This window comes from Neofelis nebulosa, chromosome 8, assembly GCF_028018385.1.
Source record: "Neofelis nebulosa isolate mNeoNeb1 chromosome 8, mNeoNeb1.pri, whole genome shotgun sequence".
NCBI lineage: Eukaryota > Metazoa > Chordata > Mammalia > Carnivora > Felidae > Neofelis > Neofelis nebulosa.
Genome location: NC_080789.1, coordinates 4,208,966 through 4,222,990, shown reverse-complemented (window position 1 = coordinate 4,222,990; position 14,025 = coordinate 4,208,966). Strand labels below are relative to the sequence as shown.

Below are 14,025 nucleotides of genomic sequence, written 5' to 3'. Positions count from 1 at the left end.
CATCAGAAGTCAGGCCCCCTCCTCCCTGGCCCTTCCCAGCGTCCCTTTCACTCAGGCAGCCCCTGGCTTCCTTCCCTGGTTCTTTGGTCTCTGTGCGCAGCTGCGGCCCGAGCCACGGGCGAGGCGCTGCCTCGCAGAAATCAAACCTCCAACAGTGCCTGTGATGGACTCAGATGCAGACGAGTTCTACACATTTGGGGCCTTCCTTTCAGTACGTTTTGAAATCAACCCAATAAGAATACTCAACACTTGCCCTCTTTTTCCATCCTGCAAGAGTTCAGCCGTCCTTTGAAAATCAGATCACATTTAAATTGGAAATGGGATGCGTTTTTGCCACCGCGAGTCATTTCTGAGGAGGTAGAGGGTACGCTCGTGCTCGTTCTGTTTCTGATTTTGAAGGTTGCTATTTTTATGTTTAAGCTTATTTATTTATTTTGAGAGAGACAGCGTGAGTGTTGGAGGGGCTGAGAGAGAGGGAGAGAGAGAATCTCGAGCAGGCTCTGCACCGTCAGCGCGGTGCCCGATGCGGGGCTCAAACCCATGAAACTGTGAGACTGTGACCTGATCAAACCAAGAGTCAGCCGCTTAACTGACTGAGCCACTCACACAGCCCCGAAGGTTGCTATTTTTAATCCGTGTTTCACAGAAGAGGAAATTAAGACCCAGGAAAGTTAACCAACCCTTCTGGGGCCGTAACTGCTGTTCTCTGTGCCCACACTGAGCCACAGGACAGCCCATCATGTTCTCTCCAGATTTACGTAGCCCAGTGCTTGGCACACACAGGCGTATCGGAAACTTCTGTGGGTCTGAACTGTTAATGCTGTTCAAATGTGTGTACGTCATTATTTGATAATATTTATAGTTTACATATAAATTTGTGATAAGTACATTTTATATGTTTTATGTAACATTCATAAACATATCTACATAAAATAAGATATACAGATATGTGTAAGTTTATGTAAATTTAAAATATACGACTATATGTTTATACATAATATTTATATATGTTAGATTTTAACGTATTTTAAATAAGTATATTTACATATTTCATATTATGTAGTTATATATTTGGCATTATATAATACCTATGTAATATAGGACGCCTGGGTGGCTCAGTCGGTTAAGCACCAACTTCGGCTCAGGTCATGATCTCATGCTTTGTGGGTTCGAGCCCCGCGTCGGGCTCTGTGCTGACAACTCAGAACCTGGAGCCTGCTTTGGATTCTCTGTCTCCCTCGCTCTCTGCCCCTCCCCCACTCACACACTGTCTCTCTCTCTCAAAAATAACTGAACATTAAAAAAAAATTAGTTCTCAGGCTCCCCCAGCCTCTCACCTCTTCCTTGAAGATCTGGAAACTCTTGAGTACTGGGAGCGTAGTCTTAACCTCAGCCCCAAGGACAGCTGACGTCTGCAGGTAACCCAGGCCCCTGAGGCTGGTGGGCACCACTGTGGGGCTGAGGCCAGGAGGGAGGAGAGGGTGACACTGATCAGGGCACAGCGGGTGCTGGACTGCCTGGGGCAGGGGGGCAGGGACAGGGAAGCATGCTTGACTCAGCACCTGTGAGCCCCCACTGAGCTGGCCCAGACTCTGTACCCCGGGAGGGGTGGGTGGGAGTGGCCGGGTCATCAGGGGCCGCTGGCACACAGAGGGTGGTGACAAGCCCACGTCTTCAGCAGCGAGCTGAAGATGTTCGTGGGCGTTCACCCAGGACAAAGCTACAATGTCACCACCCGGCAGGGGCAGAGAAAGGGTGCTGACAGCCTGCAGAATATCTCTCCATCAGAGCTGAAGCCCTTGTTTACTTAGAATAGCCTGGAATCCCACGCCGGCTGCTGGGCATTTCATTTTTGAAACGCAAGCCCAGAGAGCGAAAGGGGGGATGGCACTCCCAAATTCCCCTTCTGAGCATGAACTTGGTGTTCCTGACCGGGAGCCAGCGCTGGTGCGGGAGGCCTTCTCCAGCCTTCTATGTGGGCCCCAGCGGCCTCACCGCGCTTCTTCGTGCGTGCTTCCTAAGTCGGCGGCAGGGATGTTTGTAGAAACCAGCCTGGAATCAGCAGTCGATGCCGCAGACAATCAGTGGCGAATTCTCAGCATGTGGTTGTGGAACTTCAGGCTCCAAGCTTGCTCTGGGTCACGTGACTGGCAGGTGCTAGCCCACGCTTCCCACCCCGGCCTTCAGCTGCAGATCAGCCACAGAAGTGGCCTTTAGAGTACTTCCAGGGAGCCGCCACCCCCCCATATCACATGACCTTGGACAAGTCCTAGCATCAGAACAGGTGGGATGGAGAAAGTCCCCTGCAGGGACTGAGGCTCAACGAGCCTGCAAACTTTGCTTGCGTTGCTTCATCTGTCGGGAGGAACGCCTCCTCCAAGAAGCCCTCCCTGACTCCCCCAGACTTCACCTCCTCCATTCTCCCCTGCTGGACTTCTCTCAGCCCTGCACTTACTTAGATCCTCCACCGGCTTTGAAGCCAGGATTCTATTATTTTCTCTGTCTCACTGAGAACAGCTCCTGGTGCCTACGGGAGAAGGCATGAATGCGTGGGGAGGTGAAGAGGGGAGCCCTCGGTCTGGTGGGGAGGTCGTGCTGCGCATCTCGGGCAGACGCTGTGCTGGGTCGCCCGGATCACGCGGTGCAGAAGCACGGGGTCACATGGTATCATTTGCTCCCTGAGGGATCGGAGGCCCAGAGAGGGCTGCAGTCTTTCCATGGCCCAGCGAGGCTAACGCCCACCCCAGCCTCATGTGTCTCGTCCCAGAGTGCGGGAGAGTTCTCTCTGGGCCTTTGGCCGTCCCGCAGAGGTGAGGAGGTGCCGGCAGGGCCCAGAGACAGGGAGGTGGCCAGGCACAGGGGAGGAGGCCTCCAGTCATGGCCTTCGTGTGGTCCCTCCCCTGGTCCAGGGAGGGACAGCTGTGTCCTGGGCGCCCGCTCCACGACAGGCCCTCTTCTGGGCTCTTTCGCATCCCCCGTCAGGAAAATGACTGCGGTGAGCTCACCGTCCTATGCCACGCAGGGGCCTCCGGCGTCCGGCTCAGAGCGGGGCTCGACGCGGTCTAAGACGCCTTCCGTTCTCTCCCCAGGTGTCGTGCGTCAAGTACGGCCCATCGTGGGCCCGTTTCATGCCGTCCTGAAGCTGGAGATGAACTACGTGGTCGGGGGCGTGGTGTCCCACCGAAACGTCGTCAACGTGCACATCTTCGTCTCCGAGTACTGGTTCTGAGGGCCCGTCCTGGCGCCGCCACGCCTCCGGGCCAAGTCCTTGCTCCGGCCACCGTGCCCGCCCTGCCCTGCCGAGCTTTCTTAAGTTTTTGTTTGTAATGTCAGGCCCGCACGTATTAAGCTGCGGCCAGAGGAACAAGTTCATCTCCTGTGTTTCGGTATTTAAATAGCGAGCCCAATTACTCAACGGTTTGTTGAAAACCTTGCTTGTTAGTATTATTTTCTTCATGCAGAGGTCAACGTTTGCTCCTTTCTCTGCCTGTGGGCTGGGCCTTGCGAAGGACCCAGGAAGGAAGGGCGTTTTTCGGGGGGCAGCCAGTCCAGATGCCGAGAGAAAACCCGTTCTTGCACTGACTGTACGAAATTTGACGTTTGGTACTTTTTTTTTTTTTTTGGCCAATCGGGTGTTTTACGCCCGACGATGGGGCTGCGATAGAGTAGCAGGTATGACCAGTTCTGCCCAGAAGCTGCATAACACGATGCCCCAGGGAGCACTTAGAAGGTGCCCTACGGTTCTGTTGAAACAGAAAAGGTAAGGGCACAGCCTGTTAGGTTTGTGTGCGAGCCGTGCGTGTTCACCAGGGGAATGGCTGGACTTTCTCGGCACCTGCATCCGTCCTTCCTTATCATAGGGGGGGAAAATAAACAGTTTTGTGAGCCTCCCCATGGCCTGTGCCTGACAGTCTTTCAAGAAGAGGGCTCTCGAAGTGCCTGGGAATGTCCCCTCAGGCCTTCTCAGAGACCCCACCTCCTGGGGAGGTTCTGGGGGTGGGGCCCAGCACGTATTGGAACAGCTTCCCACCCGGGGCACTTCTGATACCACGCCCACCTCTGAGAAGTGTGGCTCGAGCCCACCCTGTGCCCCACGACCAGTCCTGCTAGGCGAGACACGGAGCCCCAGCGTCCGATAGAATTGCTTGAGGGATTCTGGTCCCTTCTTGAAATCACTGCGGAGAAATAACAATTCTCTTCAGCAGGAAAGAGGGGCCACCAGTGTGCACTGAGTTCCCCCCCCCCCCCGCAACCCCCATGCACTTGGCACATGGTGCCTCATCCATGGCTCCCAGAGCCCAGTGAGGTGGGCACGATCGTACGCAATTTCGAGATGAGTAAACAGGGCTCAATTGCCTAAGTCACACAGCTTTTTACGGACAAGGGATTCAAATTCAGTTTATTGGACGCCAAGCTCTGCAAAGCTCTGGGTCAGAAGACTCGTGGGCAGACTGGGTTTCTAGGGTGTCCCGTTACTGCCAGCATTGATGGTGGAGCCAAGGTGCAGCCTGTGCCCTGAGGCGCGCTGGGACGCGCGGGGATGTGGCAGCGGGGTCCCTGGCTTCCACACACGCCTCTCCTCCAGCCCCTGCCCAGATGTATCCCATCTTCTTAGGTATGGGTGCCCCTTGTGGCTCAGAGCCTCTCTCCTCCTGTATCCCAGCTCATCTCGGCAGCCTGGACCCTGGCACTGGTTCAGATCTCAGCCCCACGTGGGACTTCGCCCTCGTTGGGATTTCAACGTGGCCCCAGTTCTGCAGAATGTGGTCTCTAGCCACCTTCGGGAACTCCCCGCGTTTCTGAGGTCGCTCATTTGGGGGGCACTGGTCTGTGAAAGTCAGGCCCGGGCCAGTCAGGCACAAGAGCTGCTGGGGCCTGGCCGTCTCGAAGTGGTGGGGAGGGGGACAACAGGTGTAGGACTGGACAATCCAGGGAGCCATCTGAGCAGCTCTGGAGACCAGCGATTTGGGGTCTTGGCAGAGAAGGGGGGGGACCCTGGGGTCTGATCACGGGAATGGAAGCCTGGGGGTGAAGGGCAGGAAATGAGAGGCCGCTTGGGGTTCTGGTTTCCTGCCTGGAATTTGGGGGCGGGGTGGAGGCGGGTTGGGGGTGGGGGGCAAGTCTGCAGGAGCCAGGCAGCTCTGGGCCCAGGCCCTTGGAGGGGGAGGTATCTCCTGCTCCCTGAGGCCTGGGGTGGGAGTTGGGGGGGAGGTACTGCAGGGCCGAATGGGAAGGGAGAAACGAGGACCCCTGGAAGAGGGGCCTTCCCACTCTCTTTATAGGAGTTAGAGTGTGGGAGCTGCCATTGGTGGGCAGGCCCAAGCCCCCTGCCACTGATTGGCTCTCGGGAGAGCACGTGACTCAAGCTGGCCAATCAGCCCTTCCCGAGAGCGCGCTGGGGCGTGGGAGCCAGCCGAGGGGAGGCAGAGAGGGGACAAGGAGCTGCCAGGTGGAGATGCGGAGGGGAGGAGAGGGAGCTGGGCGCCTGTCCCGCCTGACTCGGGGAGCCAGAGAGGCCGGCTCGGGCCTCACCTTGGGTGGGCCCTCCAGCAGCGTGACTTACTGGCATCTGCCCAGCCTCAGTTTCTGCATCTGGAAAGCGGAGGCGATAATCGCTGCCCGGCTGCCCTGCCCTAGACGGCAGTGAGCAGCGCCGGCAGGAGACGCAGGGCACGAAAGTGCTGCCTACCTGTGTGTAATCTGAATTCACTCATCGTCCAGAGTGGTGACGAGGAGGGCGAGGATCGCGATGGCCACTGTCAACCAAGCCACACCAATTCCCTGCGCAAGGACGGCGTCTTTCTGCTTCTGCATTTTCTTAACCATCCGTGAGAGAGTCAGTCGAGCCGTTGTGTAAATTAGACACGAGCGCAACTTCTCCTATTGCATATCGTGCTCCGGGCTGGGCACCTGGTGGACCACTAAGTATCCCATTGGTCTTGCCAAGTAATGACTGCCGGGGCCCAGCTTCGGCTGCATCAGGGGACCAGCTAATGTGAACCCGCAGTGCCTCCGGGCCCCAGACAACAGGGGTCCCTTAGAACAAAATAATTGAGGGGAATCGCTAAAGGGAAAGCAAGTTCAGGAGAGGGCAAACGCACACCGACCCCAGACCGAATCATTTTTGCTGACTTGGTAGAGAAGAAACTTGGAGGGAAGGTTCCAGAAGGTCCTGTGCTGTACTATTCTACCAGAAAGCTGCGTCTGTTTTCAATGAAGGGAACTTAACGCTAACGTTCAGAGGAGCACGGCAGGAGTGCCTGGGTCGCCTGGTGTCCTGGAGGGGCCGGTGTAGATGGAGGCAGGGCCACCCGTCACCTGGAACCCAAGGAGGTAAGCCGGCTTTCCTAAGTCCCCACAAGGTTCTCAGGTTTGTTCGGGTGAAAACACCTGGAAACCATGCTGCGTTCTTTCATTCCCGGTATTTTGTCATGACAATTTTCAAACATACAGCAAAGTTGAACAAATTTTACAGTGAATGCCGGGATTCTATTGCTAAGATTTTACAAGATCAATTTGCACTTTGGTTTTAATGTTTATTTTTGATAGAGAGAGAGAGAGAGAGAGAGAGAGAGAGAGAGAGAAAGAGAGCATGAGCAGGGGAGGGGCAGAGAGAGGGGGGACAGAGGATCCAAGCAGTCACTGAGAGCAGAGAGCCCGGTCGGTGCAGGGCTCAAACTCACAAACCGCGAGATCATGACCTGAGCCTGAGTTGGACGCTTAACCGATTGAGCCACCCAGGCGCCCCAATTAGATGCCACATTTTGTTAGAGTCTAGTGTGGGCACGCAGTGGAGACAGAGACCCCAGAGGAGTCTGAACTGGTTTTGTGGGACGTGGCTTCGGCAGCAGGCTCCTTGCTCCCTCCTCTGTCGGGGACACCCAGTCTGCTTGTCCTGAGGCCACTTCCTGGACTGCAGCGGGACCGTCCCCCTGAGCCGACTCAGATTCATATCCAGGACAGTTCGCGTATTGTGTCCCCTTCCCTGGCTGTGCTGTGCTCGCCTGGGGGGCACCGGGGTCCCAGCAACAATTCTTTTCCTATCGTGCTTCCCAGCGCCATTCACAGCGAAGGGGTGGGCTTCTAGGCGCTGCTCACCACCCTCCTGGAGGCGGAATAAGATGGAAAGTGACTCTTGAGTGACTGTTGAGGTCTCAAGGGAGAAAGAGAGCACGGCAGAACTTGTATAATGTGGTGACCGTCCCCGTGACCCCGATGATAATCACGTTACATTTCGTACAACTCCTGTTTCGTGCCAAGAGCACCTCTAACTGTCCCCCAGCACACATGCGCGAACGCACTTCCTCCTTAGCTCCTCAGCCAGGCCAGCTCGGGGCCATCTTCTCATAAGGAGACACCTGTCTCCTCCCCTGGATGACCCTCTGCTCCCATCACTACAGAACTCACAGTGTGACCACCCGTCCTGTGACCCTCCGTCATGTCTCCACAATGCCAGGATCCCCAAGATACTGGATCTGTGACTTTACTTTTTAAAACTTTGTATTGGGACGCCTGGGTGGCTCAGTTGGTTGAGCATCTGACTCTTGATTTCAGCTCATGTCATGATCCCAGAATTGTGGGATTGAGCCCCGAGTCAGGCTCTGCACTAAGCATGGGGCCTGCTTAAGATTCTCTCCCTCTCGCTCTCTCTCTCTCTCTCTCTCTCTCTCCCTCTGCCTTCTACCCCGCTCAAAAAAAAAAAAAAAAAACCCTTGTTACTTTTGATCTCTTTTTAATGCATTAAAGTATAGAGTGTATGAAAGCTCTCATACCCATCACCTGGCTTCAACAATTACCAATTAACCACCTTTGTACTATTCCTCCTGGTCTCTCCCTTCTCTCGACTCCTTTTGTTTTTCCAGGAGTATTTTTTTTCAATAGCCTTTCTTTTTTAGCACAGTTTTAGATTCACAGAAAAGGGATGAAGATAGCACAGGGTTCGCATACACCGGACCCCCAGTCTCTCCACTGTAAATAGTTTCCGTTAGTCTCGTACGTCTGTTATAATCAATGAACCCATATTAATGCATCATTGTTAACTAAAATACGTACTTTAGTTTGGTTCCCTTGCCTTGTACTTAATATCCTTTTGGTGTTCCAGGACCCCATCTAGGACACCACGTTACATGTCATTGTCATGTCCCCTGAACTCCTCTGGGCTGTGACAGTGTCTCACACTTCCCTTGTTGTTAATGACCTTGGCAGTCTTGAGGAGTACTGGACAGGCATTTTGTAGGACGCCCCTCAGCTGGGCTTTGTCTGATGGTTAGACTGGGTTATGGGTTTGGGGGAGGAAGACCATGGAGGGGAAGTGTCCTTCTAACCCATCATAGCAGGGCACCTGCCATCAACATGACTGATGATGGTCGACGCTGACTTTCGTCATCTGGGTGAGGTGCATCTGTCAGCCTTCTCTGCTGTGAGGTCGCTCTGTCCTCCTGTCCATTCTGTCCTCTTTGGGAGGAAGTCACTACACACAGCCCAGCCTTAAGGAATGAGGAATTACTCTCCAACATCTTGAGGGCAGAGTGCAGGGAGTATTTTAAAGCAAAGCCCAGGCATCCTGTCGCTTCGTGTTTAAATACTTTAAATACTGTGTTAATATACATTTCTAATGATAAGGGCTTTTATTTTTTTAAGTTTATTTATTTATCTTGAGAGAGAGAGAGCAGGAGGGGCAGAGAGAGAGGGAGAGAGAGAATCCCAAGCAGGCCCCGTGCTGTTAGCGTCACTCGCACACATTTTTGTATAAACGTGTTCACAGCAGCTGCGTCCGTGACAAGCCAAAGATTGCCTGCAGCCACCAGAAGCTGGGAGAATCCTGGAAAGCATCCTCTCTCAGAGCCTCCAGAAGGAGTTAACCTTGCCGACACCTTGATTTCTGGCCGCGGACCCCCAGAACTGGGAGAGCACGGATGGCTGCTTTTTTAAGCCATTAAGATTGTGGTGATTTGTTACAGCAGGAAACCTGGGAAACTGATAGTTTGTGAGTTTGTGTGCATGTGTGTGTGTGTGTACATATATGTGTATGTAAATTTTCCAAATTCCTGCTCAACAATACATCTCTTGGTGTACACGTTTTTTGGAGAGCATAGATAGTGAATTAATACTGCTATTTTCTCATATTTTGCAAAAATGAGGCATCCCGAGTGTGGGTACACGTACCTCGCGTGTCCCTTTGGTCTCAGCCTTGAGGACAGCAGCTTCATCGGGGGCCCCTGTGGCCCTGGGATTTGCTACCAGAAGGGGGGGGCATGGGGCACAGGGGATCGCCCACCTCAACATGACTGGTGCAGTGAAATCAAGCATCCTAGCGACAGCAAGGAGCCCAGGAGGGAAAGTGCAGCCGCAATTCCATTTGGAGAATTCAACCGCGATTCCAGCGTGTCCGCGGCAAGCTCAAGGTGCCGCAATTTAATTATTAAACATTATGGGGCATTAGAAGGGTGATCCATTTTAAGCACGGCTGCTTTGTTAATATCTGTGGCAGCTCCTGCATGAATCGGTGTCATTTAAGTAAGCAATGGTGCTAGAATTACGCACGAGATTATGTACGGGAAGGGGTCAGCAGTCAAGTCAGAGAGAAGCGATTACTTTGAATCATTGAAACCTCCCGCACTGGGTCTCCCAGCAGATAAATGTCACCTGGCTTGTTCCTGTTGGTTTTCTGCGGGCACTTAGCTACCACCCCATGAGCTGGCTGTCTTCCGGATGGTGTCTTCGGTGCCCCGTGAAATAAGCACACGTCTCTTCCTGGGTGGGCCCCGTCGCTGAGCCACCCTAGACCCGCTCACGTCAACTGCCCTGGCCTCCAGGTCCTGCTGCTTCCCAGTAACTCGCTCCTTTCGAGCAAAGCACCCCGGATCCAGCCCCTCTGCTTTGTTTGCGAGACCCTGCATCTCGTCCCTCCATCCGCTCCCTTCAGTTCGTTCGTTCATTCATTCATTCAGTCGGTCAATCACCTCACTTCACCCCCTCCCACTGGTGAGTCATTTCACCTGCGTCTCCCCCCAGCTGCCGGGCTGGCCCTGCAAAACCCAGACCGGAACGAGCTCCTCCTGGTCCTGGATCCTTCAGAGGCTCCCACACCAACCTCACGGTGCGGCTACGGGACCCTTCCCATGGGGCACCACCCTTACATCCCCCCACCGCCCACCCACTCTACGCGGGGTCCAGACGCACAGAACGTGTTCGCACACACGGATCCTTCCACTTGGGGTAACAATGCTTCCACCTTCTCTGCCTGGTGAATTTCTGACCCTACGAGACCCAGCATAAAACGCCCACTGTTTTAGGTACACACCCAAAGGAATCGAAAGCAGGGACTCGCACAGATATTTTTACATACATGTTCAGAGCAGCGTTCACAACCACTAAGAGATGGAAACAACCCAAGAGTCCATCAGCAGATGAATGGATAAACAAAATGTGGTCTATACATACAATGGAATATTATTCACCCATAAAAAAGAAGGAAATAAGCGAGACCCAGAAGGGCAACTGTTGTATGGTTTTAATTAAAAGAAGTAGATACCTAGAATAGGAAAATTATCTCGAAATAGAAAGTAGAGTAGAGGTCTCCAGGGGCTGAGCAGGTGTCTTAGGGAGTCAGTGTTCCATGGGCACAGAGTTTTTGTTGGGGGTGGATGGAAAACTTAGGTATAGAAGGTATAGGTTCAACAATACTGTAAATGTATCTGATGTCACTGGTGTCCACTTATGAATGGCTGACCCCTTAACTACCAGGCCATGTGTATTTTATCATAATTTTTAAAGATTAAAAAAAAGTTTTTTAATGCTTATTTTTGAGAGAGAGGGAGAGAAAGAGAGACAGAGTGCAAGGAGGGGAGGGGCAGAGAGAGAGGGAGACACAGAATCCGAAGCAGGCTGCCGGCTCTGAGCTGTCAGCACAGAGCCTGACACGGGGCTCAACCCCACGAACTGGGAGATCATGACCTGAGCCAGAGTTGGATGTTTAACCGACTGAGCCACCCAGGCACCGCTTAAGAATTTTTTTAAAGCAACCTCTATACCCAGCGTGGGGCTCAAACTCACAGCCCTGAGATCAAGAGTCGCACACTCCATTGATTGAGCCAGCCAGGTGCCCCTAATTTTTTTTAAAAAAACTTTAAAAAAGAAATTCCAGATGCTCTGAGACACCTCCCTCAGTTTCCCAGGTGTGACCAGTGCTTCCCTTCTCTGTGCATTTGGAGTCTTCCTGTGGTAGGCGTTTGCTGAATCGTACGTACCTTAAATGTCCATTCATGGGTCGGGGCGCCTGGCTGGCTCAGTCGGTTAAGCGTCGGACTTTGGCCTAGGTCATGATCTCGTGGTTCGAGCCCCGTGTGGGGCTCTGTGCTGACAGCTCAGAGTGTGGAGCCTGCTTCGGATTCTGTGTCTCCCTCGTTCTCTGCCCCTCCCCCACCCACGCTCTCTCTCTCTTTCTCTCAAAAATAAACATTAAAATTTTTTTTTAAAAATGTCCATTCATGGGGCACCTGGCTGGCTCAGTGACTTAAGGATCTGACTCTTGGTTTCAGCTCAGGTCCTGGTCTCACAGTTCATGAGTTCAAGCCCTGCATCGGGAGCCTGAATGGGATTCTCTCTCTCTCCCTCTCTCTCTGCCCCTCCCCTGCTCGCTCTATCTCTCTCTCAAAATAAATAAATAGACTTTTAAAAAACCTATAAAAAATAAATAAATGTCTATTCGTGTGCCTGTCCCTTCCCGGAGAGCAAGTACCCCGAGAGCAGAGGCTCATCTTTGTTCTGATGTCCCCTGGCACAGTGTCGGGCACAGAATAGGAGCTCAGGAAGTGTTTTTTGGATGGAGAATGGAAAACCACCGTGCTATGCACTGAATTGTGCCCCCATCCTGCCCAAAATCCGTATGTTGAAACCCTAACCTCCAGAGTGACTCTTTGGAGACGAGGCCTTTGTAGAAGTGATTCAGGGTCATCAGGGAGGGGCCCTGACCAGATAGGGTTCGTGTCCTTAGAAGAAGAAGAAAAGACATGAGAGAGATGAGAGATCTCATACGAACGTCATACATACACGATGTGAAGGTGGCCATCTACAAGCCAGAAGGGAGCGTCACCAGAAACCAGTTTTTCGGCAGCCAGATCTTGAACTTCAGCCTCCAGCACAGCGAGTTATGAATGTTAAAGCCTCCGTCTGCAGTATCTGTTACGGAAGCCTGTGACACACTGCCACCAGACAGGAATGGAGGTGACGCTCACACGTGCGGGCCCATCAAGCCACGTGATGACCCATGACCGCACCGTGACCAGTGAGAGCTGCTGGCAGTGGGAGCAGAAGAAGGGGCAGCTTCTGGGGAGCTTCCTGGTCTCCCAAGATTCAGGACTTTCTAGGGGCGCCTGGGGGTTCAGTTGGTTAAGTGTCCGACTTCGGCTCAGTTCATGATCTCGTGGTTCGTGAGTTCGAGCCCCGAGTCAGGCTCTGTGCTGATGGTGTAGAGCCTACTTAGAATTCTCTCTCTCTCTCTCTCTCTCTCTCTCTCTCTGCCCCTCCCCAACTTGCACTCTTTCTCTGTCTCAAAATAAATAAATAAACTTAAATACATCAAGCTTCGAGGTTAAGCATCCGATTTGGGCTCAGGTCACGATCTCATGATCCATGAGTTCAAGCCCCGCGTCGAGCTCTGTGCTGACAGCTCGGAGCCCCGAGCCTGCTTCGGATTCTGTGTCTCCCTCTCTCTCTGCCCCTCCCCTGCTCACGCTCTGTCTGTCGCGCTCTCTCTCTGAGAAGTAAGTAAACGTTAAAAAAATTTAAAAACACGTTTCGCATAAAAAACTCAACCGATGGTCCTCTCCAAAGTGACGTCTGTGAGTTCGCGGGTCAGGGTTGGCAAAGGCCAGAAGCCAAGTCAGCTTCCCCCGCCTGCCCCACCCCCCCCCCCCCCCCCCCCCGGCCTCCGACCTCCAGCCTCTGCCCTGAACCGAGGACCAGCTGGTCCCCTTCAAATCCCATATTTGCCGGATGGTGTTAATAGTCCAGCCCTGGGGGGAGAAGTGGTAAGAATGATAAAAAGCACGTGTGTGTGGGATACCTCCGGAAACACGTTCAGGGTTTAAAAGTGATGGATACACACCCGAGCGGGGCTAACCCCGAAGGACGAGAGGTGGCTTTACCTGCGGCCAGCCACAGGGGACTTGGAAATTAGAAGGGAATGTTTTCCACTCGGCAGAGAGAAACACTCTTATCCCAGGGCCTATCTTGACAACTTGATGGTGACTCTTCTCAACCCAGCCTAGATAATTGCATAATTAATTGTGTGCAGGTAACTCACCAGGAGAAGGTGCTTATTAGGAGCGGGGAGCCCGACGCCCACTCTCCCCTGGAAAGCCGTCAGGCTCGCCTCTGCGCCAGGCGCCCGTGTGAAGGGGCCGCCCGCCAGCGTGCAGGGCCTTCTGTGTGCACCTCTGCTCACGGGACGGCTGGACCCGAGCGCCCAGGGGCCCCTGCCTGTTTGTTCCACCGGGTCAAGTCTGCGGCTGTTCCTTGGAGCCGAGGCCCTGCCAGGGTCGGTGCGGTGAGGCTGAAGAGGCAGGAGTTTCCCTTGGGGCTTTGGTCATTCTCCCTTTGGGTTCCCTGAGATGCTTCTAGAAAGCCAGCCTCTGCTTCCTTCCCCCCCGCAGCCCCCTCCACGGTCCACACAGCTTGGGGCCTGATGTGCCTGTGCCGGGGCCAGTTCCTTGAGTGCTGGCATAGTCCCGATGCTGGGGGACAAGTCAACCCCACCCTCAGGGCCCTCGGCCTTCAGGGAGCCGGGCCGTCCCTCAGTGGCCTGTCGTCTGGAGCACGGCTGCCGTGGGCCCTGATATGGGCTGCTGGAGGCAGGGAAATGGTTCCCAAACCAGACTCGGTTCTTTAACCCCCATCCCTACCACCGTCACCACGATTCTGGCCTCCGGTGTCCCATCCTGTGAGACACACACTCCCCAGGGCCTCTCCCCACTTGGCCGTTCTGCGGACGAGGCAGGGGTAGCCGGTGCTGGAGAGCCGGGA

The 14,025-nt window shown here is 53.8% G+C and overlaps 1 protein-coding gene across 1 annotated transcript in view; it reads left to right on the top strand.

Moving 5' to 3' along the window:
• The window catches only part of FBLN1 (fibulin 1), an 88,769-nt gene extending 84,879 nt beyond the window's left edge, over positions 1-3,890 (top strand). Inside the window, exon 17 of the mRNA XM_058741015.1 lies at positions 3,090-3,890. Coding sequence (XP_058596998.1) covers positions 3,090-3,229 — 140 coding nt within the window. The 3' untranslated portion in view covers positions 3,230-3,890. The remainder of the gene's footprint in view (positions 1-3,089) is intronic.
• Positions 3,891-14,025: the final 10,135 nt, after the last annotated feature.